The 27123-nt window shown below is 45.4% G+C and overlaps 1 protein-coding gene across 1 annotated transcript in view; it reads left to right on the top strand.

Annotated features, from left to right (window-relative positions):
• PAH (phenylalanine hydroxylase) overlaps positions 1-27123 on the top strand; it is a 90406-nt gene that overhangs the window by 24081 nt on the left and 39202 nt on the right. Inside the window, exons 3-4 of the mRNA XM_005898615.3 lie at positions 1155-1338; positions 22321-22409. Coding sequence (XP_005898677.1) covers positions 1155-1338; positions 22321-22409 — 273 coding nt within the window. The remainder of the gene's footprint in view (positions 1-1154; positions 1339-22320; positions 22410-27123) is intronic.

Raw genomic sequence — 27123 nt, forward strand, 5'->3', positions numbered from 1 at the left:
GACTCTTTTTTTACTGATGAACTCAATAAGGGCTAAAGTATCACCAGCTAGAGACATTGTAGTTGAGAAGCTGTATTAAGTGATTATTATTTGTGGCATTAAATGCACATGAGTCTTCCCTTCTCAATGAGACTTCATGTGTCCATTCTATTAAATACTGCAAACTGCCCCGTTGCACTCCAAGACTGCCTGTTCCCTTCACCCTGCTCTGCATTGTATTTTTCCCTAGGCTTTATCATTATAATACATAAATCAGTTATCTTTTTTGTTTGTTGTTTGTATCTTCAAAACTTGAATGTAAACTCTATTAAAGGAAAATATCTTTGTTTTGTTCACTACTGTATCGCAGCCACTTAGAAAGTGACCAGTACCTGGAAGGTGCTACATATACGTTTGTAGCATAACTGGAATGAAAAGTAATTATATAAAAATATGAGTGGTATTTGTACTGGATAAAATAAAATTTTAACTGAGCATGTTTTAGGTACCTGACAGTCTGTATGTATCGTCTCATCCAGTGTTTCCTACAAATTTATGAACCAGGTACCATGAATACCTGGAGAAGGGCATGGCAGCCCACTCCACTATTCTTGCCTGGAGAATCCCCTGGGCATAGAAGCCTGGCAGACTGCAGTCCATGGGGTGGCAAAGAGTCGGACACGACTGAGTGACCAAGCACCACAACTACCCACAAAATTACAGATGGAGAAACTGATGGTTAGAAATATAAAAGTACATTTTCTAAGGTCTCATAGCTGACATAGTTAAGAACCTTGATTTAAACCCAATAAGCCTGACTCTTGTGGACTCTATCCAAGCAGAATAGTGTTGCTTCTGTGTACCAAACTGAAATCTTATGTTTGCAATTCTAGGCCTTGAGCAGATTTCCACGTGATTAAATTCTGTGACATTTGAACTATTTCCCCAACATTTGGTTTGTTATTTGGTTTTGCAGAAGAAAAAGTAAATAGTTTTTGCTGTGTTAAAGGCTTTCTTCTACTCTTATATTGGACAAAAAAAGGAAGAAAGAAAAAAAAAGAGAACTCTTCTTCCTCACTTCTCCACATTTCGTTGTGTTTGCTCTGGTTTTGTGTTTGGTCTGTGTCAATTCCAGTTACTGTCCCCTTCATACTCCCTTAACTTCTCTTTTCTAGGAGAATGATATAAACCTGACCCACATTGAATCAAGACCTTCACGTTTAAGGAAAGACGAGTATGAATTTTTCACCAATCTGGATCAACGCAGCGTGCCTGCCCTGGCAAACATCATCAAGATCTTGAGACATGACATTGGTGCCACTGTGCACGAGCTTTCCCGGGATAAGAAGAAAGACACAGGTGAGAGGCAGGAATTTCACAAGGTAAATAGCTCTACATCCTCACCATAAAGTAACGGCAAAGAAGGACTTGCCTGGGAGCCCAGTGGTAGGACATTGCCTTCCAATGTAGGGGGTGCCGGGTCCATCCCTGGCTGGGAAGCGGCGATCTCATATGCCTTGAGGCCAAGAAACCAAAACGTAAAACAGAAACAATATTGAAACAAATTCAATAAAGATTTTAAAAATCATGCTCGTGCTAGGTTGCTTCAAAGTTGTGTCTGACTCTGTGCAATCACATGAAAAAAACTTAAAAAAGAATAATGTCAAAGGTAATCTCAACCATGAAAGACCAGGATTTAGTGAGAGGATGTAGTTTAGGGATGCAGAATAGGGATGTCATAGTTAGACATTTAATAGCTGTTCCTTTTCCCCTTCCTCAAAATAGCTGTTTCTTATATTAGTTGTCTTTAGTTGCCTTCTACTGCAATTTTTATACATTTTTCATTGGTGGATTTTTATGCTCTCAAAATTTCTCTGCCTCAGTTTCCTCTGTAAAATGAAAATTTTTGAGATTTAAAAGGTCAATTCTATAAAGCCTGTGTGTAGCTTTATGTTGGGTGACAGTTACAAGGCAGAAATCTCATCTTATGGCTTAGAGGTAGGATGGTTAGGGTGTCCAGGGTGCTTTCTATTTAAATATGGTGTCAGGACAAATTCTTTAGTAATCTCTGTTGCGTCTCATGGTCTCTCCCCATGTGCTTCTCATGAGCTGGAGCTCTTTGATTCCTTGTTCTTAGGACTTTCATTGTCTCTTCCACTAGATTACAAGCTCCTTGTAGGCAGGGAGAGTCTCTTACCTACATTAATATCCTTAGAGTTACATAGCTCTCAGCAATTATTTGTGCATGAATGACTAAATAGAGTAATTGTCAAGACTTGCTCTGCCCACTTGTTTACTTACTGAAATTGCTACCGAATCCAAACTGGTTCTGCTCTGTCACACGATGGACCAGTAAATCAGGAGACAAGTTCTTGGGGACAAGGAATAGTGACTTTATTCAGAAAGCCAGCAGACTGAGAAGATGGCAGACTGATGTCTCAAAGAACCATCTTACTCCAGTCAGAATTTGGGCTATTTTACAAAAAATAGCCCGAATTATATTTTTATGTTAGAAAGAGAAGTTAGTTGTCTATTGTAAACGTCTTGGTGCAGGAATCCTTTGTTCTTATAGGTGTCCCTGTAGGTCAGGTTATGATGTTCCTGTGAATCTCCAACAAAACAAATGTTATTCTCTGTTTTGCAACTTTTTACTCATATATGTATAAAGGCCTGAGCCCTGAGAATGGGCTATTCTGTATATTTTAAGTTCTAGGCAACATTCTTTTACAAAAGGTGGAGAGCCAGTGTGATTAACCACTGGCAGCAGAGCACAAAGGTTAAAATAACAGAAACATCTAATATGGAGTCATATTTGTTCTTCCCTATTACAAAATATTGCCCTGGAGAGGAGTTAGGGCAATAGAGTGTAGGAATTGCATGGGCTTGGCCTTGGAGAGGCTTCGGTTCAAGCCCTGCTTTTTTCCACTTATTGGCTTTGAGACCCTTGACAAGTCTCTTTAACAGCCCTGACCTCTATTTTTCATAGGACTTCTGTGAGGATTAAATGAGATCTTGCATAGTCAGTGCTTAAAACAGTGCCCAGCTGGGTAAATGATAGTATGTGGTGGTTGTTGAACTGATGAGCTGTGCTAATAGATGACTAATAACTAAAGACCAGAGTTTCCATTAGGGATAATGCTTTGCGTTGTATAGTCCTGTTGATTTTGACAAATACATAATGTCACGTGTTTGCTATTTCATGTCATACAGAATGGTTTCAGTGCTCTCAAAATGCGCTGTGCTCCACATGCTCATTCCTCTCTCCTTCCCCTTTCTCCCTGGCAACCACCCATCTTTTTACTGTCTCCGTGATTTTGACTTTTCCAGAATGTTATGCTGTATGAATATGGAACCACAGACTATATATGCTTTTTTAAAATATTTATTTATTTGGCCGTGTTCGGTCTTAGTTACATTATGTGGGATCTTTGGTTGCAGACTCTCTAGTTGTGGCATGAGGGCTTAGTTGCTCTGAAACTTGTGGGATCTTAGTTCCCCGAACAGGAATTGAACCTGTGTCCTGTGCATTGCAAGGCAGAATCTTAACCACTGGACCACCAGGGATGTCCCTACATCCTTTTAGACTGGTTTTTTTTTGTTTGTTTGTTTCATTTAGCAGGTTTCCTTCATGCCTTTTTGCGACTTGATAGCTCATTTTTTGGTAATCACTGAAAAATGTTCCATTGTATAGATGTACCGCATCTCATTTATCCATTTTGCTCAATCTATTGAAGGATATTTTGGTTGCTTCTAAATTTTGGCAATTATGGATGAGGCTGTTAAATATTCATATGCAGGTTTTTCTGTTTTCAAAGTTTTCAACTCATTTGGGTCACTACTTAGAAGTGATTGCTGAGATGAACTATTTTTTCCTATATAATCAAAAAATTTTTTCTGTTGTAAAATCTAAAATCAAAAGCTTTTTTTGGCCACAGCATTAAAGACTAGCTCAAGAGGATTTCAGGCTTCGAAGTTGAAGTTAACATGTTAATAATTACTGCTGCTGCTGCTGCTAAGTCGCTTCAGTCGTGTCCGACTCTGCGACCCCATAGACGGCAGCCCACCAGGCTCCCCCGTCCCTGGGATTCTCCAGGCAAGAACACTGGAGTGGGTTGCCATTTCCTTCTCCAATACATGAAAGTGAAAAGTGAAAGTGAAGTCGCTCAGTCGTGTCCGACTCTTCGCGACCCCATGGACTGCAGCCTACCAGGCTCCTCCGTCCATGGGATTTTAAATGAGACATAAGACTGCACACTCCTCCCCCCACCCCCCTGCCCCACATAGGCCATTGAAACATTTTCTAAAAGACTCCTCTGAAGCTATCCCAGGGGATCTCTTCTCTTCCTGCCCTTGCTCTCTGTGGCTGTAACCAAGACCAGGAAGTCCATCCTGGGTGTCTGCCCTTGCTGAGAGTGGCAGCCATGCATGCAGGCTCTGATCACTGGTGGGGAGCGGGGCACTTGGCATTCCTCCTCAAATTAACCCTATCGGCTTCCCTTCTTCTTCTACCTTCTGAGTGAGCTGCTTCTCTGATGACCTCCTTCTCTTGCTTTTCCGGCCACCTGCTCCCAACAGGAGCCTCAGGCCCTCAGGGCAAAGGGCCTGCCGGATCCTGGGGCGAGCTCTGCCTCTGCTGGGAGCAGGTGGAGGCCGGGCCAGCTGGGGCCCTGGGGTAGAAATTCAAAGCAATTGACAGGCAAGCAGGCAGCCCCTCAGGGAGGCAGGGAAGATGTACATAGATCAGCTGAAGGGCTGGCAGCCTGAACTGGAGGCTCAGAAAGCAGATGTGGAAGAGCAGTTAGGAGCCCAGGCTCCGGAACCAGGACATCCACTTGGTGTGATTTGGGGCAGATTATTGATCATCATAGTTTGTCACTGTATAGAATTCAAGTAAGAAGCCTCTGTCTTGCAAGATTAATGAAATAACACCAGTGGTGTATTGAGGACAGCCCAGAGTACATTTAAGGGCTTAATAGAGGTTCGCTATTCTTGTGTTATCATCATTATTATAAATAATGACTTGAGCATAGGAGCCATGAAAAGCCAGCCGGTACACAACTACATTTTCAGAGGTTCTGGGAACTGGAAAATGACCTCAGAGGTCATGCAGCCCAACATCCTTCTTAATTTTTCATCTGTTAAAATCAGAGGCCACAACTTGTCTTCAGGCACAGAGTGAATTCTGTGCAGTTGTGGGCAAGCAGGTGTCGAGCACCGCTCTATGCCGAGCACCGTGTTTGGAGCCAGAGGGAGAGAGAGAGCTGGCAGGGCCTGTCCTTAGGGAGCTCACAGGCTGATAAGGGCAGCTGGGCAGCCACGTGAATGCAGAAGAGGGGTGGGTGCTGTGATGGAGACATGGCTGGTAGAATTCGGCCTCAGTTCCACCTTAACTCTGAGGACCCAGCAAGTGTGAAAGTGAGGAAGCCCACACTCTGGCATCGAGGCACCGCATCATCAATGTTGGGCTCATCAGAGGTAGAACGTGACACAGGTCTGATTCCCTGGTAGGGCCCAAAGTGGCAGGGTATTGATGTTTAACATTGGGTTGATATTTTACCTAGTGAGGAAAACACTGCTCAGACTAACCCTCCAAAACACTATGTGTCTCAGGACCCTTGTTTCTTTGGATGGTTCTTTACCCCAGCCCATATTGGTTGCCCTTCCCTGGCATGGTTTCCTGACCCTTGCACCTGCTGAAAGACATAGCCCTTTGGGTTTCTGGGTTAGTTTTTGTGAACTGGAGTCTGGGCCCAGAAACAGATTTTTTTTTTTTTTTTTTAGGGGAAACAGCCATCCCTTTGCAGAATTGTTCTTTCCGTCAAACTCCATGGGAGGATGATTAGGAGAAGAAAGCATCTTCATAGATCTGAACCTTTGATTCTTTCATTCAACAAAGTGCCCTTTCTACTGAGGGGCTCAGATCTCAGGGGTGAGTCTGACAACAGGCTGAAGGAGGGGGAGATCTGAACCCCTCAAATCAATTGGGCTAAATCACTTTCCATTCTAGTTGTTAAACCATTCAAAAGGCCGTATGGGTGCTAGAAAATGAAAGTTTTCAGTTTCTTAATTGCTAAAGTTCCCCACCCAAAACAGCTTAAGGGAAGGCTAATTATGGTGACAAGTTAAAGAAACCCCAACCTTCTCAAATGGCTCTTGGCTGATAGGAATTTAATAGGATTTTAATCCATAGAGTCTTTTGAATACTTGAGGTCTATTCTCCTGTTCCCCTGTCTCCTGATGACCTCAAATCCTTCTTCAACCCAACATGAAAGAGTGTTAATATCTTCCATCGATTAGTCTACTAATCCTTTTACCTTTCTCTTTGAATCTTTTGCATGACATTACATTTAGCTGGTGGGGCGGGGGGGATGTAAAATTCCCACATGGAGCCAGATTGCAGCCAAGAGAAGCAGATGGACAAAATGTCTTGGCTAGACAGAGGTGTAGGATCATCACCTTTTGAGAAATTTATCTGTTTGGAGTTATTTTCCAAGAGCAGTTGGACTTGAGAGTTATTTTCCAAGAGCAATTGGGTAGATTTTGTTCAAACTGGGGTCACTATAGGAGTATTGGTGTGGAAACAAAGCACGTCCAGATTGCCAGGACAACTATATTTTCTGTGTGGAGTAGAAAGGCTATTTATTTACTTATTCATCTATCTACTACCTATCTAGCCTGGAGGTGCTTATGATTTTGTCTTTTTTATTTGGATTAATTCCTGAAGCAATGATGGAAAAATTATTGCAGAAGACAAAATAACATTGTATTTATTGCCTCCTTCTTATACATTATATTTATTCCCTTACTCTTCTTTGCCCCTCTCCCCTCCCAGCCCACTTGAGTTTTTCTCTTTTCTGCTTCAACATCACTGCTGTGAAAGGCTGATAAGGCTGAAGTTTCAGATCCATCGTGGGAGGAGGAAGGGTAGGGTTCCTTAGAGGAGTCTGAATAGCCCCTGGGATTGTGGGCAGAATTGTACCTGCTTGCATATATTTTAGGAGAGAGGATTTTCAAAGGGGTCATGGTTCTCAAAGAGTTGAGATCCTGTAGAGAGAAGCTGCTTAGGGCAGGAGGGGGCTCCAGATGGTCAGGATATTTCTCCATTTCTACCACTGCACCTGCCTTTCCTCTGGCTCTTCCTCTGCTCTACCCTTCCATTTCCATCATCTTCCCTTTATCTCCCTCTCACTTCGGGACCTCCTCCCTTTCATTTCACTTGGCCCCACGTGTGTCTCAGGGCCGGGGATGCCCATGGACCTGGGTCTGCTGGAGACCTGGGATCTGCATGTTCATAAAGACATACAGGATTGATTGGCAGCCTTTTCCAGTCTACCTAGATGCTTGCTACCTGTGGCAACATCGCTCTAAGTCCTCTGGCAGCTGGGGATGGGACTTTTGTTTCAGCAGCCTGCCTCATCGTGACAAGCATGCCCACAGCTAAGAGGACAAACCTGTTTGTGAAGAGGTGGCAGCAACCCTGAAGCTGGAGGCTGCCCTAGGGTTTGCCCTCTTGTAAGCTGTCAGAAGCATGTCTATTCATGGTGAGGGAAGATCCTGAGTAAATGCGGTTTCTGAGGCCAGTCTGCTTCCTAGGTTCCAGGGCTTCAAGCTGAGGAACATTATAAGATTATAAGCAGGCTTTCATTCTAACAGGAATTCCTTATTTGCGGGCCAAATCCAAAATATTTTCCCCTTAGGTTGTCTCACTGAAGCTTTGCAACTCAACTGGCCAGAGTAAGCAGATAACGTGATTTTTATTCTCCATATTAGGAAATGAGGCAGAGGTACACTTGAATGGCAGTGTGGATTTTGGAGTCTTCATTTTTTCCAGTTCAATTCCTGGGCTGTAGTTTTATGGCCAAGTTGCTCGCCCTCTGTAGGCCTAGCTTTTCTTGTCTGTAAAATGAAGATAACTGTGTGCCAGTTCAGTTCAGTTCAGTCGCTCAGTCGTGTCCAACTCTTTGCAACCCCATGAATCGCAGCACGCCAGGCCTCCCTGTCCATCACCAACTCCCAGAGTTCACTCAGACTCATGTCCATCGAGTCAGTGATGCCATCCAGCCACCTCATCCTCTGTCGTTCCCTTCTCCTCCTGCCCCCAATCCCTCCCAGCATCAGAGTCTTTTCCAATGAGTCAACTCTTCGCATGAGGTAGCCAAAGTACTGGAGTATCAGCTTTAGCATCATTCCTTCCAAAGAAATCCCAGGGCTGATCTCCTTCAGAATGGACTGGTTGGATCTCCTTGCAGTCCAAGGGACTCTCAAGAGTCTTCTCCAACACCACAGTTCAAAGCATCAATTCTTCAGCGCTCAGCTTTCTTCACAGTCCAACTCTCACATCCATACGTGACCACTGGAAAAACCATAGCCTTGACTAGACGAACCTTTGTTGGCAAAGTAATGTCTCTGCTTTTGAATATGCTATCTAGGTTGGTCATAACTTTCCTTCCAAGGAGTAAGCGTCTTTTAATTTCATGGCTGCAATCACCATCTGCAGTGATTTTGGAGCCCAGAAAAATAAAGTCTGACACTGTTTCCACTGTTTCCCCATCTATTTCCCATGAAGTGATGAGACCAGATGCCATGATCTTCGTTTTCTGAATGTTGAGCTTTAAGCCAACTTTTTCACTCTCCTCTTTCATCTTCATCAAGAGGCTTTTTAGTTCCTCTTCACTTTCTGCCATAAGGGTGGTGTCATCTGCATATCTGAGGTTATTGATATTTCTCCTGGCAATCTTGATTCCAGCTTGTGCTTCTTCCAGCCCAGCATTTCTCATGATGTACTCTGCATATAAGTTAAATAAGCAGGGTGACAATGCAGTTGTGTAAATTCTGTGATATGATTGTACAATGTGCCTGGCATAAAGGATCCATGCAAAAAGGTCAGGAAACTCATGCCTAGTCTTTTCTAAGGATCCCCAGTGAATCTCATGGTGGAGACAGAGTCAGAACCTCCAAAGTCCTGATCTTTGATAAAGAAAGGCTACCATGATGTGCTATTTGGATCAATCCAAAAGATGGTGAAGATTACAAAGAATTAGACTAAGAACACCCTTTTTCTCTGTACAGATGTGTTCCCTCAATTGAAGGAGGTAATAAGAGAATATGAAATGCTTATTATGGAATGTCAATTTGCCATTGATGCTGAGTTGAGGGAGCAGCATAGCAAGTAAAAAAGAGCAACTACTTGAAAAGAGTCAAGAGCCAGGATATGAATTCCTATTCTGTACAATGCCAGCTAGGCTTGATCTCATCTGACTTCCTGCCAGCTGGGATACCTCATTACCTCTTCTTCCTCATCTGTAAAATAGAGCTGAGATTCACTCTGTCACTTTCTGGGTCTCACAAGGGCATCATGCAAAATACTCTGTATGTTAGGATGTTTGATGGATTGTGTTGAACTTGCTTGAGTTGAAGAGGCCCTTGATCTTAGATATCCTTAAGCCTTAGTAAGGGGGGAGCTTTATGGTCTGTTGCTGTTGTTCAGACACTAAGTCATGTATGACCCTCTGCAACCCCATGGACTGTAGCCTGCCAGTCTCCTCTGTCCATGGGATTCCACAAGCAGTACTGGATTTCTTTCTCCAGGGGATCTTCCTGACCCAGAGATGGAACCCATGTCTCCTGCACTGGCAGGCAGATTCTTTACCATTGACCCATCAGGGAAGCAACTGCAGCTTAGTATCAGGCTATTTGCTACCACCAGCTCCTTGGGGTGGACACTCACCAGGCTAATAACAAATAGAGAGTTGGTGGCAGCCACTCTTTCACTGGGGCTGGCCCCACCAGAAGCCAGGGAGTCAGCTTCCTGTGTGGGATGATGTGAAGGCCCCTGGGGATGATCTCTCATTCACAAAGATGACTTCCTGTGAACATAGCTTGGGTGTTTGATATTATGCACGTGACTCTGTGTTATATTGGAAATAGCACTGGTGGGGGGCTGCTGTCTTTGGGGTCGCACAGAGTCAGACACGACTGAAGCGACTTAGCAGCAGCAGCAGGAGATGGAAGGCCAGTTTCACATTCAGATTTCTTGCTTTTTCCTCTTTGTTCTTTTCTTCCCTCCTTTTCTTTTTTCCCTTCTCTTCTTCCTCATCCTTCTGACAACATTCATTACCAAAAGCAGTAGCCTCTTTTTTGTCATCTTCCTCTTTGAAATATTTGTAACATTTGACAGCATTTTTCTCCCTGGAATCCTCTCTCTCCTTCATATTTGCTAAATCACATGGGTCTTACTTATTAAAATTCTGACAATTGGGGTTTTCTTCCTTTTTCTTTTATATCTTCTCCAAACTCAGAGTCTTCTTTACCACCTTCTTGTCATTCATTCACATTTATGCCCCAATTCAGTGGATCGTTCATCCATACAACTCATATATATTGAATACCCATTCAGCGGCAGCCACATGGAGGGATGCATTAGGGAAAATCAGTCACGTGTGGTGTCTTGACTCATGTGTCTTATGGTCTAGGAGGCTGCTGTTCAGCCATGTCTGTGTAGGGATAGGGGAGTGGCTGTTTGCCAGGCACACCAAGGATCTACACTGAGGCCAGTCTTGAGCATGGTGGGGAGAGGGGAGCAAGGGTTGGGGAGGGGCTCCTGTGGGGAGACAGACATTATATGGAAGAGGCTTTAGATACATTCTGTTTGAGCCAATGTAGGTTGACCATAACTCCAGAGGCAAGTAGCTGGTAATCAGATCTCACTGCGATGTGGAATTCAGTATTTGGGAACATAGTGAACATTCCCATCAATAAGTAAGTTAATAAGATAAGTGACATCTTAAAATGGCTGTAGGGAGGATAGCTCCAGTTTAGATTGGTGATTGGAATACACGCCCTTTTCTTTGTTCATCATTCACTGGCATCTCTCACTCATTCCATCCATTTATTCATTTTGACACCTTTTCAGTCTTTACTTCCTGGTAGATGCCTTTTACCCACCTGGTTTCACTCTCATAAGTGAGCCCTGCCTCCACCATGCTTCCGTTTGGTCCAGGAGGAGGGAACTGGCTTGGCACCATCATCTGCATTTGGCTCACCCATTCTTGCCAAGACCTTCACAGAGAGTGTTCCTTCTTCAGAAAGAAAATGGAAGCTCCTTAAAGGAGAAACCTAATGCCCTTAAAGGCATTCATCCTTCAGGAGGTGGGCACACCAGCTCTGTTGGGGTTAGTTTGGTGAAGGCTTCTCTGCTGGGCTGGAGGCCATGGCCTCAGAAAAGACATCCAGGAGCCTTGGAAGGGGGGGGGCGGGCAGGGCAGTGAACACCCTTCTATTTTGGGCCTTGGAAGCTGAGGATTTATTGCTCTCCCTGAGACAGGCTGGAGGCAGAAGTCTGGGGCAAGCCTGGGTGCCTTGCTGGCTACACCCTGGGGCTGGTGAGCATCTGGTGGAGGGAGGGGGTCAGATGGGATTCAACCTGCACCTTGAACTGCTATAAATCTTCCTGGCCAGGAAGCAGGCTCCAGCCAGGCCTGTGGGGGTGGAGTGGTGGTGGTGGTGGTGGTGATGCTTTTTGCTCAGGAGCACCCCCGAACCAGCCACTCCTCGGCGTCCGGGCTGAGCAGTTGACCCCGACTTAATGAGACTACAACGTGGGTGTCCAGGGCCAGCTCTCCCGTGGGCTGCTTCCCTTGGAGCCAAATCAATATTTATTAATGATCTGCCCCCCTCACCCCACCCCCGGATGCCTCTGGCTTCACAGAGGCCCTCTGTTGCACCAGCCTGCCTGAGTCATTCATTAACCACTGAGCCCCGCCGCCTGTGAGGCCGTGGAGGGGCTCACAGAGGCCAGCCCACCGCGGAGGTATTTGCAAAGGTCATTAATGAGCTAATCTGATTTCACTTTTCCAAACAGAAGCCTGGGTCGCTGGGGTCAGTCTCTATTCCCAGCTTTGTGAGTGAGTCTGGTTGGGAGGGAAGAGGCCTGTGACCATCACTGAAGAAGAGAAAGGGAAAAGGAAGGGGTCTTGGAAGAACTTAGAACTTGCATGTTAAAAAGCTACCACTTCTAAAGCCAGGGTGCCTGATGGAAGGTGAGGAAGACCTGGGGCTGTCCTAGGGATTTTCTATCAACCCCTCTAAATTCCTGTCTTAGTTTGTTATTTCCTCCCTCTCTCTAGATGGGAGAACAGAAATCTAAAATCAAGGGTCCCCACCCTCACTTTATTCTAAGCCAGCCCAGTGGTTCAGTGCACGAGCTGCCCCAGTTCTGATTCCAGGCCCGCCAGCTCTGTCATCTTGAACAAGTCACCTCATCTCTCTGACCTTCAGTGTGCTCCGTTAATAATGCAAAAATAATCCTGTCTACCCCCCCAGGGCTTCCCTGGTAGCTCAGATGGTAAAGAATCTGCCTGCAATGCAGGAGACCTGGGTTCTATCCCCGGGTTGGGAAGATCCCCTGGAGTAGGAAATGGCAACCCACTCCAGTATTCTTGCATGGAGAATTTCACGGACAGAGGAGCCTGGTGGGCTACAGTCCATGGGGTCGAAAAGAACTGGACATGACTGAGTGACTAACACAAACGCCTGCCAGGGTTACTCTGAAAATTAAAACAGACGGTGGAAGTCAAGTGCTTAGCACAGCATTTGGTGGCCGGGAAGCTCTCAGAAAGTGTAACTTTAAAGGAAAAAAGCAGTTACTATAACCTTGAGACTGGGAAAATTGGAAGAACCCATAAGTTGATGATGGGGACATGGCTAAGTGTCCTATCCTGGCCATCAGTGGACTGCGGGACCTTACTTAACCAGACAAGTGTGTTCTGAGCCTTTTCTGAATGATGATGGGGCCCAGAAGCTACCAGGAGCCCCTGGACTTCGATGAGGGCCCCATGGCCTCACAGTGACACCTGGGTCTCCCTGACAGTCTCCCTGATGGCATCCTAGACATTGTTAAGCTGCTTCAACCTTTGTTTTCTCTTTGCCAAGACTTAACACCTGGAGGATTTCCTGGTGGCTCAGATGGTAAAGAGTCTGCCTGCAATGTGAGAGACCTGAGTTTGATCCCTGAATCAGGAAGATCCCCTGGAGAAGGAAATGGCAACCCACTCCAGTATTCATGCCTGGAAAATCCCATGGATGAAAGAGCCTGGAAGGCTACATAGGGTCCATAGGGTCGCAGAGTTGGACATGACTGAGCAATTTCACTTTGCCAAGACTTGAATCCTTTGAGTCTTTGCAACCCTCTCAAGTTCTCTGATTTTTTTTCCCACCAAGAGGTCTGAACCAAGCCATGTGGCCCAAGTACAGAGCGTTTTCCTTTTGGAGGAGAGGAAAAGAGAAAAGGAGAGAAGAGAAGAGAAAAGGAGAGGAGAGCAAACGAGAAATCAGCCAAAGCTGAAAGTAAGCTGGTTCTGCTGCCCTCTGGCGTTCAGCTGGAAGCTGACCAGCACGCCCAGCTCTGAACCTGGGTGGGGACAAAGAAGCTTGTCTCTGGAGCAGAGCCTTGTTTCTTTGGGAAACAGTAGGGTCAGGCATTTGGGGAGCTGAAGAAACACAGTAACTGTGCTTCCGAGAACAAGTCAGGCTGACACATAGATTGACTGAAAGTGTATTTTCATGAGTGCCCTAGCCAGCGTTAGCCCTCCACATAGGCATATGAAACCCCAAAAGGATCATAGCAGATATGAATCCAACAGCCTACATTTTTTGCAGAGGAAACTGAGCCCAAGATCAGAAAACCTGTTAACATCAGAGCAGAGCCTGTCTGAGAAGGTGCTTCTGACTCCTGTCTCCCTTCTTTCCTCCTGTTCCCTCCCCTCCTCCTCTTCCTTCACCCCTTCATTCCTCTCCTCCTTTTTCTTCTTCCTCATCACCACTGAACTTATCCCGTCCTAGTGGTTAACACCGATGGAACACTGACTGTGGCCAGTCGCTCTGCTCGAATGTGTCCCATTTTCTCTAGCATTTAACACAAGTGTGTGCATGCTCACTCGTGTCTGACTCTGAAACCCCGAGGACTATATAACCTGCCAGGCTTCTATGTCCATGGGATTTCCCAGGCAGGGATACTGGAGTGGGTGGCCATTGCCTCTTCTAGGGGATCTGCTGACCCAGAGATTGAATCTGCGGCTCCTGCATTGGCAGGCGGATTCTTTACCACTGAGCCACCTTAATGTACGTAATGATGCAGTAATATGGAAAGACAGTTTTAATTCATTTTGTGGTTAAAGAAACTAAGGCTCTGAGAGATAAAATGCTTGCTCAGTTACACAACAGAGTAAGTGGACAGATTCCTAGCCTCACTGGAAAACATTATGCTCTGCTCCCTGTATTATATTACTGCTACTGCTGCTGCTGCTAAGTCTCTTCAGTCGTGTCCGACTCTGTGCGACCCCATAGACGGCAGCCCACCAGGATCCCCCGTCCCTGGGATTCTCCAGGCAAGAACACTGGAGTGAGTTGCCATTTCCTTCTCCAATGCATGAAAGTGAAAAGTGAAAGGGAAATTGCTCAGTCATGTCCGACTCTTCTCGACCCCATGGACTGAAGCCTACCAGGTTCCTCCGCCCATGGGATTTTCCAGGCAAGAGTACTGGAGTGGGGTGCCATTGCCTTAAGGGCAGAGTAAAAACAAAAGCAAAGTCCCCGGAGTTTGTAGCTGAACAGTCCTAATACCGACATTCCTCCTCTATCGTGTTTTGCTTTACCATGCTTCACAGGTACTGTATTTTTTACAAATGGCAGGTTTGTGAAAGCCCTGTATGGAGCAAGTCCACAGCCTTCATTTTTCCAACAGCGTTTGCTCGCTTCCTGTCTCTGTATCCTATGCTGGTAGTGCTCACAATATGTCAGCCTTTCTCATGGTTGTATTTGTCATGGTGATCTGAGATCACTGATGTTACTGATGTTACTACTATGACTTGCTGAAGGCTCAGATGATACTTAGCATTTTTAGCGAATAAATATTTTTTTAATTAAGACATATACATTGTTCAGATGTAACACTATTGCACACTTCATAGACTACAGCACAGTGTAAAAACACAACTTTTATATGTCCTGGGAAACCTCAGAGTTAATGTGACTCACTTTACTGTGATATTCTCTTTATCATGGTGGTCTGGAACCAAACTCCCAGTATTCCCAACATGTGTAAGTGCTCAGTTGCTGCAGTCATGTCTGACCCTTCGCAAACCTATGGACTGTAGCCTGCCAGGCTCCTCTGCCCATGGGGTTCTCCAGGAAAGAATACAGGAGTGGGTTTCCATGCCCTCCTCCAGGGGATCTTCCTGATCTAGGGATTGAACCTGCTTCTCCTGCATCTCCTGCATTGCAGATGGATTCTTTACTACTGAGCCATCAGGGAATCCCTATTTCCAACATGAATCTGTATTTATTATGTGCCAGACTCTGTTCTCAACAGATCACACATATTAACTCTTTTAAACTTATGTCTTCCTATAAAGTGGTACTTTATTATCCCCACTTTACCAGTAGGAAGACTAAAGCAGGGTTAAGTATTTGTCCACTTGACTTCACATTCCAGGATGTCTGGCTCTAGGTGAGTGATCACACCATCGTGATTATCTGGGTAGTGAAGATCTTTTTTGTACAGTTCTTCTATGTATTCTTGTCACTTCTTCTTAATATCTTCTGCTTCTGTTAGGTCCCTACCATTTCTGTCCTTTATTGAGCCCATCTTTGCATGAAATGTTCCCTTGGTATCTCTAATTTTCTTGAAGAGATCTCTAGTCTTTCCCATTCTGTTGTTTTCCTCTATTTCTTTGCATTGATCGCTGAGGAAGGCTTTCTTATCTCTCCTTGTTATTGTTTGGAACTCTGCATTCAAATGGGTATATCTTTCCTTTTCTCCTTTGCTTTTCACGTCCCTTCTTTTCACAGCTATTTGTAAGGCCTCCCCAGACAGCCATTTTGCTTTTTTGCATTTCTTTTTCTTGGGGATGGTCTTGATTCCTGTCTCCTGTACAATGTCACAAACCTCTGTCCATAGTTCATCAGGCACTCTGTCTGGCAGATCTAGTCCCTTAAATATATTTCTTACTTCCACTGTATAGTTATAAGGGATTTTATTTAGGTCATACCTGAATGGTCTAGTGGTTTTCCCTACTTTCTTCAATTTCAGTCTGAATTTGGCAATAAGGAGTTCATGATCTGAGCCACAGTCAGCTCCCAGTCTTGTTTTTGCTGACTGTATAGAGCTTCTCCATCTTTGGCTGCTGGAGAAGGCAATGGCACCCCACTCCAGCACTCTTGCCTGGAAAATCCCATGAACAGAGGAGCCTGGTAGGCTGGAGTCCATGGGGTCGCTGAGTCGGACATGACTGAACGACTTCACTTTCACTTTTCTCTTTCATGCATTGGAGAAGGAAATGGCAACCCACTCCAGTATTCTTGCCTGGAGAATCCCAGGGACGGCGGAACCTGGTGGGCTGCCATCTATGGGGTCGCACAGAGTCGGACATGACTGAAGTGACTTAGCATAGCATAGCATAGCATATCTTTGGCTGCAAAGAATATAATCAATCTGATTTTAGTGTCGACCATCTGGTGATGTCCATGTGTAGAGTCTTCTCTTGTGTTGTTGGAAGAGGGTGTTTGCTATGACCAGTGCATTCTCTTGGCAGAACTCTATTAGCCTTTGCCCTGCTTCATTCTGTACTCCAAGGCCAAATTTGCCTGTTACTCCAGGTGTTTCTTGACTTCCTACTTTTGCATTCCAGTCCCTATAATGAAAAGGACAGCTTTTTTGGGTGTTAGTTCTAGAAGGTCTTGTAGGTCTTCATAGAACTGTTCAACTTCAGCTCTTTCAGCATCACTGGTAGGGGCATAGACTTGGATTACCATGATATTGAATGGTTTGCCTTGGAAACGAACAGAGATCATTCTGTAGATTTTGAGATTGCATCCAAGTACTGCATTTCAGACTCTCTTGTTGACCATGATGGCTACTCCATTTTTTCTAAGGGATTCCTGCCTGCAGTAGTAGATATAATGGTCATCTGAGTTAAATTCACCCATTCCAGTCCATCTTAGTTCACTGATTCCTAGAATGTCGATGTTCACTCTTGTCATCTCCTGTTTGACCACTTCCAATTTGCCTTGATTCATGGACCTGACATTCCAGGTTCCTATGCCATATTGCCCCAGAGACCACATTCAAGCCTAGGTTGTCTGCCTGTGTAATCAGGGCCTTAACCATAGCTAGGTTGTCTCTCCCTGAGAAACGGGGGCCCTGATCTGGGCTGGGGTCAAACTCTGGCTGTTCCAGTCCCCTTGAGCAATGGCAAGCTCGTGTAATGTCTCTCTGACCTTCGCCCTGGGGTCTGGAGCCATGAGATGTTATATAAAATAGTATCTTCTTCCTTTTCTATTTCCTGGCACTGATTTTTTCTTCTTCAGGGACTTCCTGGCATTGTTATATTTTAAAATTTATTTATAGCTTATTCCTTGTCACTCTCTCTCGGATGTGAGCTCCACAGGAGTGAGGAATCCACTGTATTCACTCCTCAACATCCAGAGCCTGGCAGTATAAGTGCTTAATACGTAGTCATGAAAACTCCTTTGGGAGGGCTAAGGGTCCCCCAAGTCAGAAGATGGTGCAGTGAGGAAAGGCTGGCTTGCTGTATCTCCAAGGGCAGCTGTTACTGCCAGAATTATGGATAAACTTCTGGCAAAATAGAGGCTGTGAATGAGCAGGGACAGGCAGTCTTGGAAGGGAAGTGACAGGGCAGCAACACACTAGAGAAACAGGGAGGGTCTTACAGGGGGTCCTGAGTCCTGACTGACTACGATAGGACATCCTTCCTTATGCCCTCCCAGACCCATGGAGGGAACAGACCCCATTTTCAGTGCTGACAACAGAGATCCATCATGCAAGGCCCTGGATTCAAGGAGAAAGAAAAGCTTGGAGAGAATTCAAGTGGCAAAGTGGGAAGTCAGGTCTCATCTTCAGGGAGCTAAATGCGGGGCTGAGTCATCCCAGACTCCAAAGTCCAGCATCTGGGACAGCGGAGGGCTGTGGAGCAACTTCTCCTCCCTGCCCCTCGGCTTCCTCTTATGAAAATGGGGGTGATAATAATACCAACCTCACGGAGCTGGTATGAAAATTGGGTGAGGAAGGGTATGTAGTGTTTAGGACAGCACCTGGCACGAAACAAAAGCTCTGTGAGTCTTAGCTGGAATTACTACCACAATGTCTGTTCCTGTTATTACTATTGTAGGGAGCCTACCTTGAGAACCGGGCTGGGCTTAGGGGCATGCAGACCTCCAGGTGGGAAACTGTAAAGAAAATCAGACAGTCAGGCTCCAGAGCCAGCCCCTCTGCCCAACCTCTGTGCTCCCCACCCCTGTACCTGGCAGGATGGATTTTGTGGTCCAGACCTGAGATCACAGCATCATCCAGGCCCAAGTTTGAATACTGAATCCACTGTTTCCAACAGTGTGTGTGTTTGGGTTTATCACTTAACCTCTCCATATCCCAGTTTTTTCATTTTCAATATGGGATACCAATAGTACCACCAGGCTGCCCTTGTGGCTCAGACAGTAAAGAATCCACCTGCAATGCAGGGTTTGATCCCTGGGTCAGGAAGATCCCCTGGAGAAGGGAATGGCAACCCACTCCAGTATTCTTGCCTGGAGAATTCCATGGACAGGGGAGCCTGGCGGCCTACAGTCCATGGGTCTCAAAGAATTGGACACAACTGAACAAATAACACACAGTCAGTTCAGTCAGTTCAGTTGCTCAGTTGTGTCTGACTCTTTGAGACCCCGAGGACTGCAGCACACCAGGCCTCCCTGTCCATCACCAACTCCTAGAGTTTACTCAAACTTATGTCCATTGAGTCAGTGATGCCGTCCAACCATCTCATCCTCTGTCGTCCCCTTCTCCTCCCGCTTTCAATCTTTCCCAGCATCAGGGTCTTTTCAAATGAGTCAGTTCTTTGAATCAGGTGGCCAAAGTATTGGAGTTTCAGCTTCAGCATCAGTCTTTCCAATGAATATTCAGGACTGAATTCCTTTAGGATGGACTGGCTGGATCTCCTTGCTGTCCAAGGGACTCTCAAGAGGCTTCTTCTCCAACACCACAGTTCAAGAGCATCAATTCTTCGGCGCTCAGCTTTCTTTATAGTCTAACTCTTACATCCATACATGACTATTGGAAAAACCATAGCTTTGACTAGATGGATCTTTGTTGGAAAAGTAATGTCTCTGCTTTTTAATATGCTGTCTAGGTTGGTCATAACTATTCTTCCAAGGAGCAAGCGTCTTTTAATTTCATGGCTGCAGTCACCATCTGCAGTGATTTTGGAACCCAAAAAACTAAAGTCTGTCACTGTTTCCATTATTTCCCCATCTATTTGCCATGAGGTGATGGGACTGGATGCCATGATCTTAGTTTTCTGAATGAAACTTGAGCTTTAAGCCAACTTTTTCACTCTCCTCTTTCACTTTCATCAAGAAGCTCTTTAGTTTTTTGCTTTCTGCCATAAGGGTGCATATCTGCATATCTGAGGTTATTGATATTTCTCCTGGCAATCTTGATTCCAGCTTGTGCTTTATCCAGTGCAGTATTTCTCATGATGTACTCTGCATATAAGTTAAATAAGCAGGGTGACAGTATACAGCCTTGACGTACTCCTTTCCCAATTTGGAACCAGTCTGTTGTTCTATCTCCAGTTCTAACTGTTACTTCCTGACCAGCATACAGATTTCTCAGGAGGCAGGTCAGGCGGTCTGGTATTCCCATCTCTTGAAGAATTTTCCACAGTTTGTTGTGATCCACACAGGGCTTTGGCATAGTCAATAAAGCAGAAGTAGATGTTTTTTTCTGGAACTCTCTTGTTTTTTTGATGATCCAACTCATCGAATAGTACCCACCAATAGTACCCACCCACACCAATAGTACCCACACACACAATAGTACCCACCAATAGTACAAATACTAAGTAAAGTATTTGGAATTATACTCAGTGTTAGTTAGTTTTTATTATTAACAGAGGAGGAAGAAAGATTAGCATCTAAAATCTATGGAAAGGAGGCTGTTAAGTGGACCTTTATTACTTGTGTTCACATAATCATCTTGTTTTGATGGAATGCAGCTGTTTCCTGTCTGATGCTCTAATGTGTAGACCATGGGTGACAGTTCCCCAGTATCACCACTAGATGGCACACATGTTCTTTCCTGCCTGACTTGAGCAAAGCCAGACAGAAATAACACGCAAGCAGTGGAAAGCTACCTTTTATCATCCTGACGCTGGGCTGCATCCTTTGCCTACATTCTCATTTACTCCTCACAGCAGTCCCCAGATTAAAGGACATATTTCACCAAAAATGCTAAGCACAATTCCTGGCATATTGCTGCCATTTTTACAGAGTTGAGACTGAGACACAGAGAGGGTGAGTAGGCAGCTGGAGCCTGGGTTCTAAAAGGTAGACACAACCGGCTGCAAGTTTAGCATCTTTTTCCCTGAAATTTCCTCCCTCTGTTCCCTCTGCACATAGAACTACAGTGCAGTCTGGTTCCTAACTTCATGGAACTTACAGTCCAAAATGTCCTCATCTCTGTTCATTCATTCCTGGGACAGTTCCGCTCTCAGTGTGCCTTCTTTCTTGAAGGCCACAGAGATCTGGGTGCTGCCACCTGCTCTGCAGGACCCAGTCACTGTGGGTCACACCATTCAGACCCCGCCTTCTCTCCCACTGTACTGCTACTGCTTCAGAGCAAGCCCGTGGGTTTTTAGGTACTGCCCAGCATCGTCAAATCCCAAACTGCTGGATGGTGTTTATTCCATGTCACCACGGCTTTGACGTCAAAATATTTTGCAAGGTTTCCTGGAGGCCCTTGGGAGGGAGATACATGAAAGGAAGATGGGTAGCAAGAAGAGGGTTCTTGGGCTTAACTGGTGCTTACAATAGAAGGCTTCCCAGGTGGCACTGAAAGAAAGTGAAAGTGAAAGCTGCTCAGTGGTGTCTGACTCTTTGTGACTCCATGGACTATACAGTCCATGGAATTCTCCAGGCCAGAATACTGGAATGGGTAGCCTTTCCCTTCTCTAGGGGATCTTCCCAACCCAGGGATCAAACCCAGTTCTCCCACAATGCAGGCAGATTCTTTACCAGCTGAGCCACAAGGGAAGCCCAAGAATACTGCAGTAGGTAGCCTATCCCTTCTCCAGGGGATCTTTCCGACCCAGGAGTTGAACTGGGGTCTCCTGCATTGCAGGTGATTCTTTATCAATTGTATCAGGGAAGCCTCGTGGTAAAGAACCCACCTGCTAATGCAGGAGACATAAGAGATGTGGTTTCAATCCCTGAGTTGGGAAGATCCCCTGGAGGAGGGCATGGCATCCCACTCCAGTATTCTTGCCTGGAGAATCCCAGGACAGAGGAACCTGGTGGGCTAAAGTCCATAGGGTCACAAAGAGTCAGACATGACTGAAGCGACTTAGCATGCATAGAATGCATATTCCAAAATATATCTGGAACATATATCACATGAAATATTCTGCTGCTAAAGTAAACCATCAAACACCACTCCACTGTGCCATGATAGGTAGACAAGAGATGAATTTTGAGATCATTCAGAGAAAATCTTCAGGAAAGGGAATAGGTGAGGGAACATGTTTTAAGTGAAATAAGCGAGACAGAAAAAAAAAAAATACTGAATGGTATCATTTATATGTGGAATCTTCAAAAAGAAAAAAAAAGAAAATTCATAGAAACATAAAGTAGATAACTGGTTACCAGGGGCTTAATGGTGGAGAAATAGGGAGAAGCTGGTAAAAGGGTACAAACTTTTCAGCTATAAGATGGATGAGGTCTGAGACTTGCCCAGCGGTTCAGTGGTTAAGACTCTGTGCCTCCAATGCAGGGGGCACGGGTTCAATCCCTGGTGATGAAACTAAGATCCCATGTGCCGTGTGGAATGGCCCCCCAAAACAGATGGATCAGGCCTGAGGATCTAATGTAAAACATGGTGACTGTAGTCAATAACACTGTACTGTATTGTTGAAATTTGCAAAGAGAATAGAACCCTCAAAAGATAAATATGTATGGTGATGGATGTGTTAATTAACCAGATGGGGGGAATCCTCTCACAACGTGTATGTCTCTCAGACCATCATGATATATGTTTAAGCTATCGTCAGGTTTTGTTACTGGCTTATTCAACTTCAATGTTGAATAAACCAAGAAATATATACAATTTGTTTCCAAGGAAAATGAGATTTGACTTTTGAATAGGAATTTGGGGGTTATCTGGGACCCCACTTGCCAGCACCATGGGCTTGCCTCATTGGAGCTGATCCCCTGCTTCTGATCTTGGTGGCCACGTTACACCCATCTGCTAATCAGGCCTTTGCCCTTTCTGTGTTGCAGTGCCCTGGTTTCCAAGAACCATTCAGGAACTCGACAACTTTGCCAACCAGGTTCTCAGCTATGGAGCTGAACTGGATGCAGACCACCCGGTGAGCCCGTGGCCCCGCCCATGAGGCTCCCTAAGTTCCTCCCTCCACCCCCTCCACCCCCTTTCAGCAATGTGTCTTTGTTTGCTTGTACGACAAACATTTATTGAGTGTCTACTTAGACATCATCATTATCATGGTTATCTTTGAAGCAAATACAGATCACCATCCAGAAACTATTATTTATTTATCATATACGTATGTAAGGGATGTGTATTCATACATGCACAAAAACACACATGCACATATGTAAATCACCTTTACTTCTGATTTGGTCCTACCACAGAGGTTTAAATCAAATGCTTGGGCAACACTAAACTACTAACAACTCCACCAGGTACAGTGGGGCAGTGGGGGGTGGTGATCTGGAACTGGATTTCAAAGCCTGAGAACAGCCATATAAGGAAGCAAGAGGCTCTATGAGCCGAGGGAATAGCATATGCAAAGGCTCAGAGTCCTGAAAAGTATCTGGAATATTTGGACATGAATCTCAGCAAACTCCAAGAGATGGTAAAAGACAGGGGAGCCTGGCGTGCTGAAGTCCATGGGGCGCAAAGAATCAGAAACAACTCAGTTACTGAACAACAACAACAATATTTGGGGAATGGCTGAGTTGATGTATAGGCATGAGGGTGAGAGTGTCAGGAGATGAAGCTGGGCGGTGGGTTATGGTCAGATTTTAAAAGATCTGATGTATCAGATAGAACATTTGACTGTATCCTGTATCCATTCATATTTTTAAGTAGATGACCAAGGTTGGAGTCTTATTCTCCTTTTTAGGGCAGAGGACTCTAGAAGGAGCAGCCTTCTAGAGGCTGAGAAGCAAGGCTTCTAGAGGTGAGAAATGCCACCATCATGTTGACTGTCATTTACTCTCCAACCAGGCAGATGGTTCCTCAATCTTTAAACGACTTGGAGGCTGTTTTCATTAGCGATGGTTACTGTAACTCACTTAGAGCCTCTGCATTTTATCAGGACTCTGTTTCTCCTCCGTCTCAGCTATGTGGTCTTTACAGCTGAGCAGGTTGTGAACTTGCTCTTCACAAAGGCTCTTTTCAGTAAGCAAAGCTGATGTTCCCATTGTACTGACTGAGTGACTGAGGCACAACAAAAGTAAATGACTTCCCTAAGTCATCCTAAACTTTGGATCCTTCACCTCTTTCATCTGTGCTCATAGTACCTGAGGACAGAAGTCTAACCAGTGTCAGAAATTCAGGCCCTTTCACAGAGACGAAGAGCAAACTATTTGGGCAGGCTAGCCTTTTAAAATATGAACAGTTGTCGCTTGTTCCAGTTCAAATAGTAAACCCCTTAGAGTGGACTCAAAAGTGCAGAAAAGCGTGAGGAAGAATATGAAGATCATCCCTAATCTTAGTTATTTCTCTTTTTCTCTTGGTTCTATTCTGCATTTTTTTTTAACATGGAGAAGGTGTTTTATAAGCAGAAGCAAAAGTGAATTTCCCCCAGCTCCTATACTTCAAAACAGAAAAAAAAATCACCTGTTATACTGTCCAAAATCATCAATATTTTATTAATTTATTTATTTAGACACATGTGAGTACACATGGCGCTTCCCAGGTGGTGCAGTGGTAAAGAATCTGCCTGCCAAATGCAGGAGATGCAGGAGACTCGGGTTCGATCCCTGAGTTGGGACGATCGCCGGAAGTAGGAAACAACAGCCCACTCCAGTATTCTTACCTGGGAAACCCCTTGGACAGAGGAGCCTGGAGGGCTACCGTCTGTGGGGCCACAAAGAGTCGAACACGACTGAGCATGCACGCACACAGCATGAATATACATATTTTAAGTCAGTGCTATCATGTCCTAACCCGCCCCCAACAGGAAGCTTGTAGGAGGTTTCAGTCTTTTAGTCTTAGGATGATTCGGCAGTGAATCCTCCTGCCTGTGCATCTTTATGTGAACTTCCCAGAGCTTCTTTGATTCTTATTTGTGAAATTATTTAAGGATAGAAACTGGATTTCGGGCTCCTCATATCTATTACTTAAACACCTGCTCCCTGCAAAAACTAGAGGTAAAGTTGCAGCATTTGGAATCTCGTCCCATCTTCCTGGGTAGAAAGCAGCCGAGTGGAGCCGGGAAGAGGGGGCACACAAGGAGATGCTCTACATGCCCCATGACACGTCTGGGGCAGACCCACTTTGCTGCCTGCCCAGGGAGATGAGCATCTCCAAAGACTCCATTTCTCAGAAATGCTGTCGGGCCACCCTGACCCCGTCCCTGGGATGTTTTCTCCTCTTCCCAAGCTCCCCACCTCCCGCTCGGCTCCGTGTCCCTTCCGCCGGCCACATGCTGGCTCCCTCGGAGCAACGGGGTAAGAGGCCAGTCCTCAGAAACGGCCCGTTCCCTCTCCTTACCCTCGTGTCTCCTCAGAGGCCCTCAGGGCTGGTCTTAAAACTCCCTGGAATTCATTTTCATTACAGACCCAGCCCATGTCTTTGGCTCCCTGGCCTCTCCGTGTCATGCTTTTTATCATAAAAATGCGATTTATCAGGTACACAGTCCCCCTGACAAGGAGGCCAGGCTCTCTGTGTTCCTTTCTGTGACTTTTCATCAGATCTGGGGAACTGGCGGGCCAAAGACAGAGTAAACCCTCCAGGGTGCTTCCCCGCAGCCTCCAGCCCTGCAGGGCCTGGCCTCGCCGCGAGGGGTGGCTCGGGCGTTCTTCCCAAAAGGACCCTCTGTTCCTCCCGGTCCCCTGGTGTTCAGACTGACCCCCTGCCCTTGGCAGTGTCCACTGACACCTGACCCAGCATCTCACTCTTGGGCTTTCAAAACAGCCCCTTGAGAAAAGAGGACAAGGAAGACTTGTTCCCAAAATGCAGGGTAGAGGGCACCTGCCTTTCAGCAGGAATGTGGAAGGGGCCAGCTCACCTGCCTTCTTCTCCCAGCTCTCTCCTGCCTTCCCCCTCACCCCACCTTCCTTCCACAAACATTGATTAAGCAAATAACATCCACAGCTAATGTTTCTCCAGTGAGGACTGTATGCCAGATGCTGTGCTGAATGCTTTACCCACATTTTCAAAATTTCAATGTTATAACCTCCCTGGGAGGATTGAATTCTCTCATTTTCAGAGGAGACAACTCAGACGAGCAGGCTGTGTGGCCTCATGTGTATGTGGACTGTGTCCCAGGCTGGAGAGGAAAGGGGCTGGAAATGATTAGTGAGACCTGGTTCCTTCTGCCCTCCACAGGCCTTCGGTCATGGGGTGGGGTGTCCAATTTTCCCAAACGGATGCCAGAGGGGGCTAGGATACAGCCTCGCAGGCGGAATTCAAATGGGTCTAGTTATTGTTTTTTAGATCATGAATTAATTTGGTCGCTTTGGGTCTTGTGGGATCTAGTGCCCTGACCAGGGATCAAACTGGGGGGCCCCCTGCATTGGGAACAGAGTCTTAGCCACTGGGTCACCAGGGAAGTATCCCAAATTGGTCTGTTTGATCCCCGTTTCTAAAATGGACTCTCCTTTCTCTGACATCTCCCAGCCTCTGTGCTCCTGTTCATGTCATTTCCTTTCTCTGGGATATTTTTTCTTTTCTTTTTTTTTTGGGATATTTTTTCTTATCCTCTCACTTCTTTGCCTGCTGGCAAACCTGTCTTTTCATCTTTTAAGGCCCAGCTCACATACCTTGGCCTCCCTAAAGCCTTCCTCCTGAGCACTTTCTCCTGGTCAAGTTTTTCACACTGATGCTGCAGAACTAGGTACACTGAGTTTTATACTCTGAACACAGTATCAGCTCGAAATAAATTCATTGCCTCAGAGGACTTCTTTAATGGTCATATGCACAGTTCTTAAATTGTAGTCTTTGAAAAAAATTCTCATGATCAAGGAATAAAGTCTGTATTCCAGACTCTCATTTTAAGCATCTATAAGTTCCATTATCTCACTAGAAGGTTTGGAAAATCCTATAAAAATGAAACCCATTCAACCTCATGTTCCTTAAATTTATTTACCCATGGAACCCCCTTTTCATGGAATACCTAGCAACACCATCTTGAATGGTAGTGTTCCATGGAACATAGTTTGAGTTCAGTTCAGTTCAGTCACTCAGTTGTGTCCGACTCTTTTCGACCCCATAAACCGCAGCACGCCAGGCCTCCCTGTCCATCACCAACTCCCGGAGTCCACCCAAACCCACGTCCATTGAGTCGATGATGCCATCCAATCATCTCATCCTCTGTCGTCCCTCAATTCTCCTCCTGCCCTCAATCTTTCCCAACCTCAGGGTCTTTTCCAATGAGTCAGCTCTTCGTATCAGGTGGCCAAAGTACTGGAGTTTCAGCTTCAAAATCAGTCCTGCCAATGAACACCCAGGACTGATCTCCTTTAGGATGGACTAGTTGGATCTCCTTGCAGTCCAAGGGACTCTCAAGAGTCTTCTCCAACACCACAGTTCAAAAGCATCAATTCTTGATTTGGTAAAATCGTAACACACAAAGTATATGATTAAACATCAGATTTAAAGAGATAGTACATACTATCAGTTCTAAGGTCCCTGTGGACTAGAATGGTTTGGGAGGACTTCTGGAAAGAGGGAGATCTGAGGTGAACCCTCTAGTAACAAGGTCAATAGTTGCTGTTCAGTTGCTAAGTCGTGTCTGACTCTTTGCAACCCCATGGACACCAGGCTTCCCTGTCTTTCACTGTCTCCTGGAGTTTGCTCAGATTCATGTCCATTGAGTCCATGACACCATTCAA

The sequence above is a fragment of the Bos mutus genome, chromosome 5 (genome assembly GCF_027580195.1).
Source record: "Bos mutus isolate GX-2022 chromosome 5, NWIPB_WYAK_1.1, whole genome shotgun sequence".
Lineage (NCBI taxonomy): Eukaryota > Metazoa > Chordata > Mammalia > Artiodactyla > Bovidae > Bos > Bos mutus.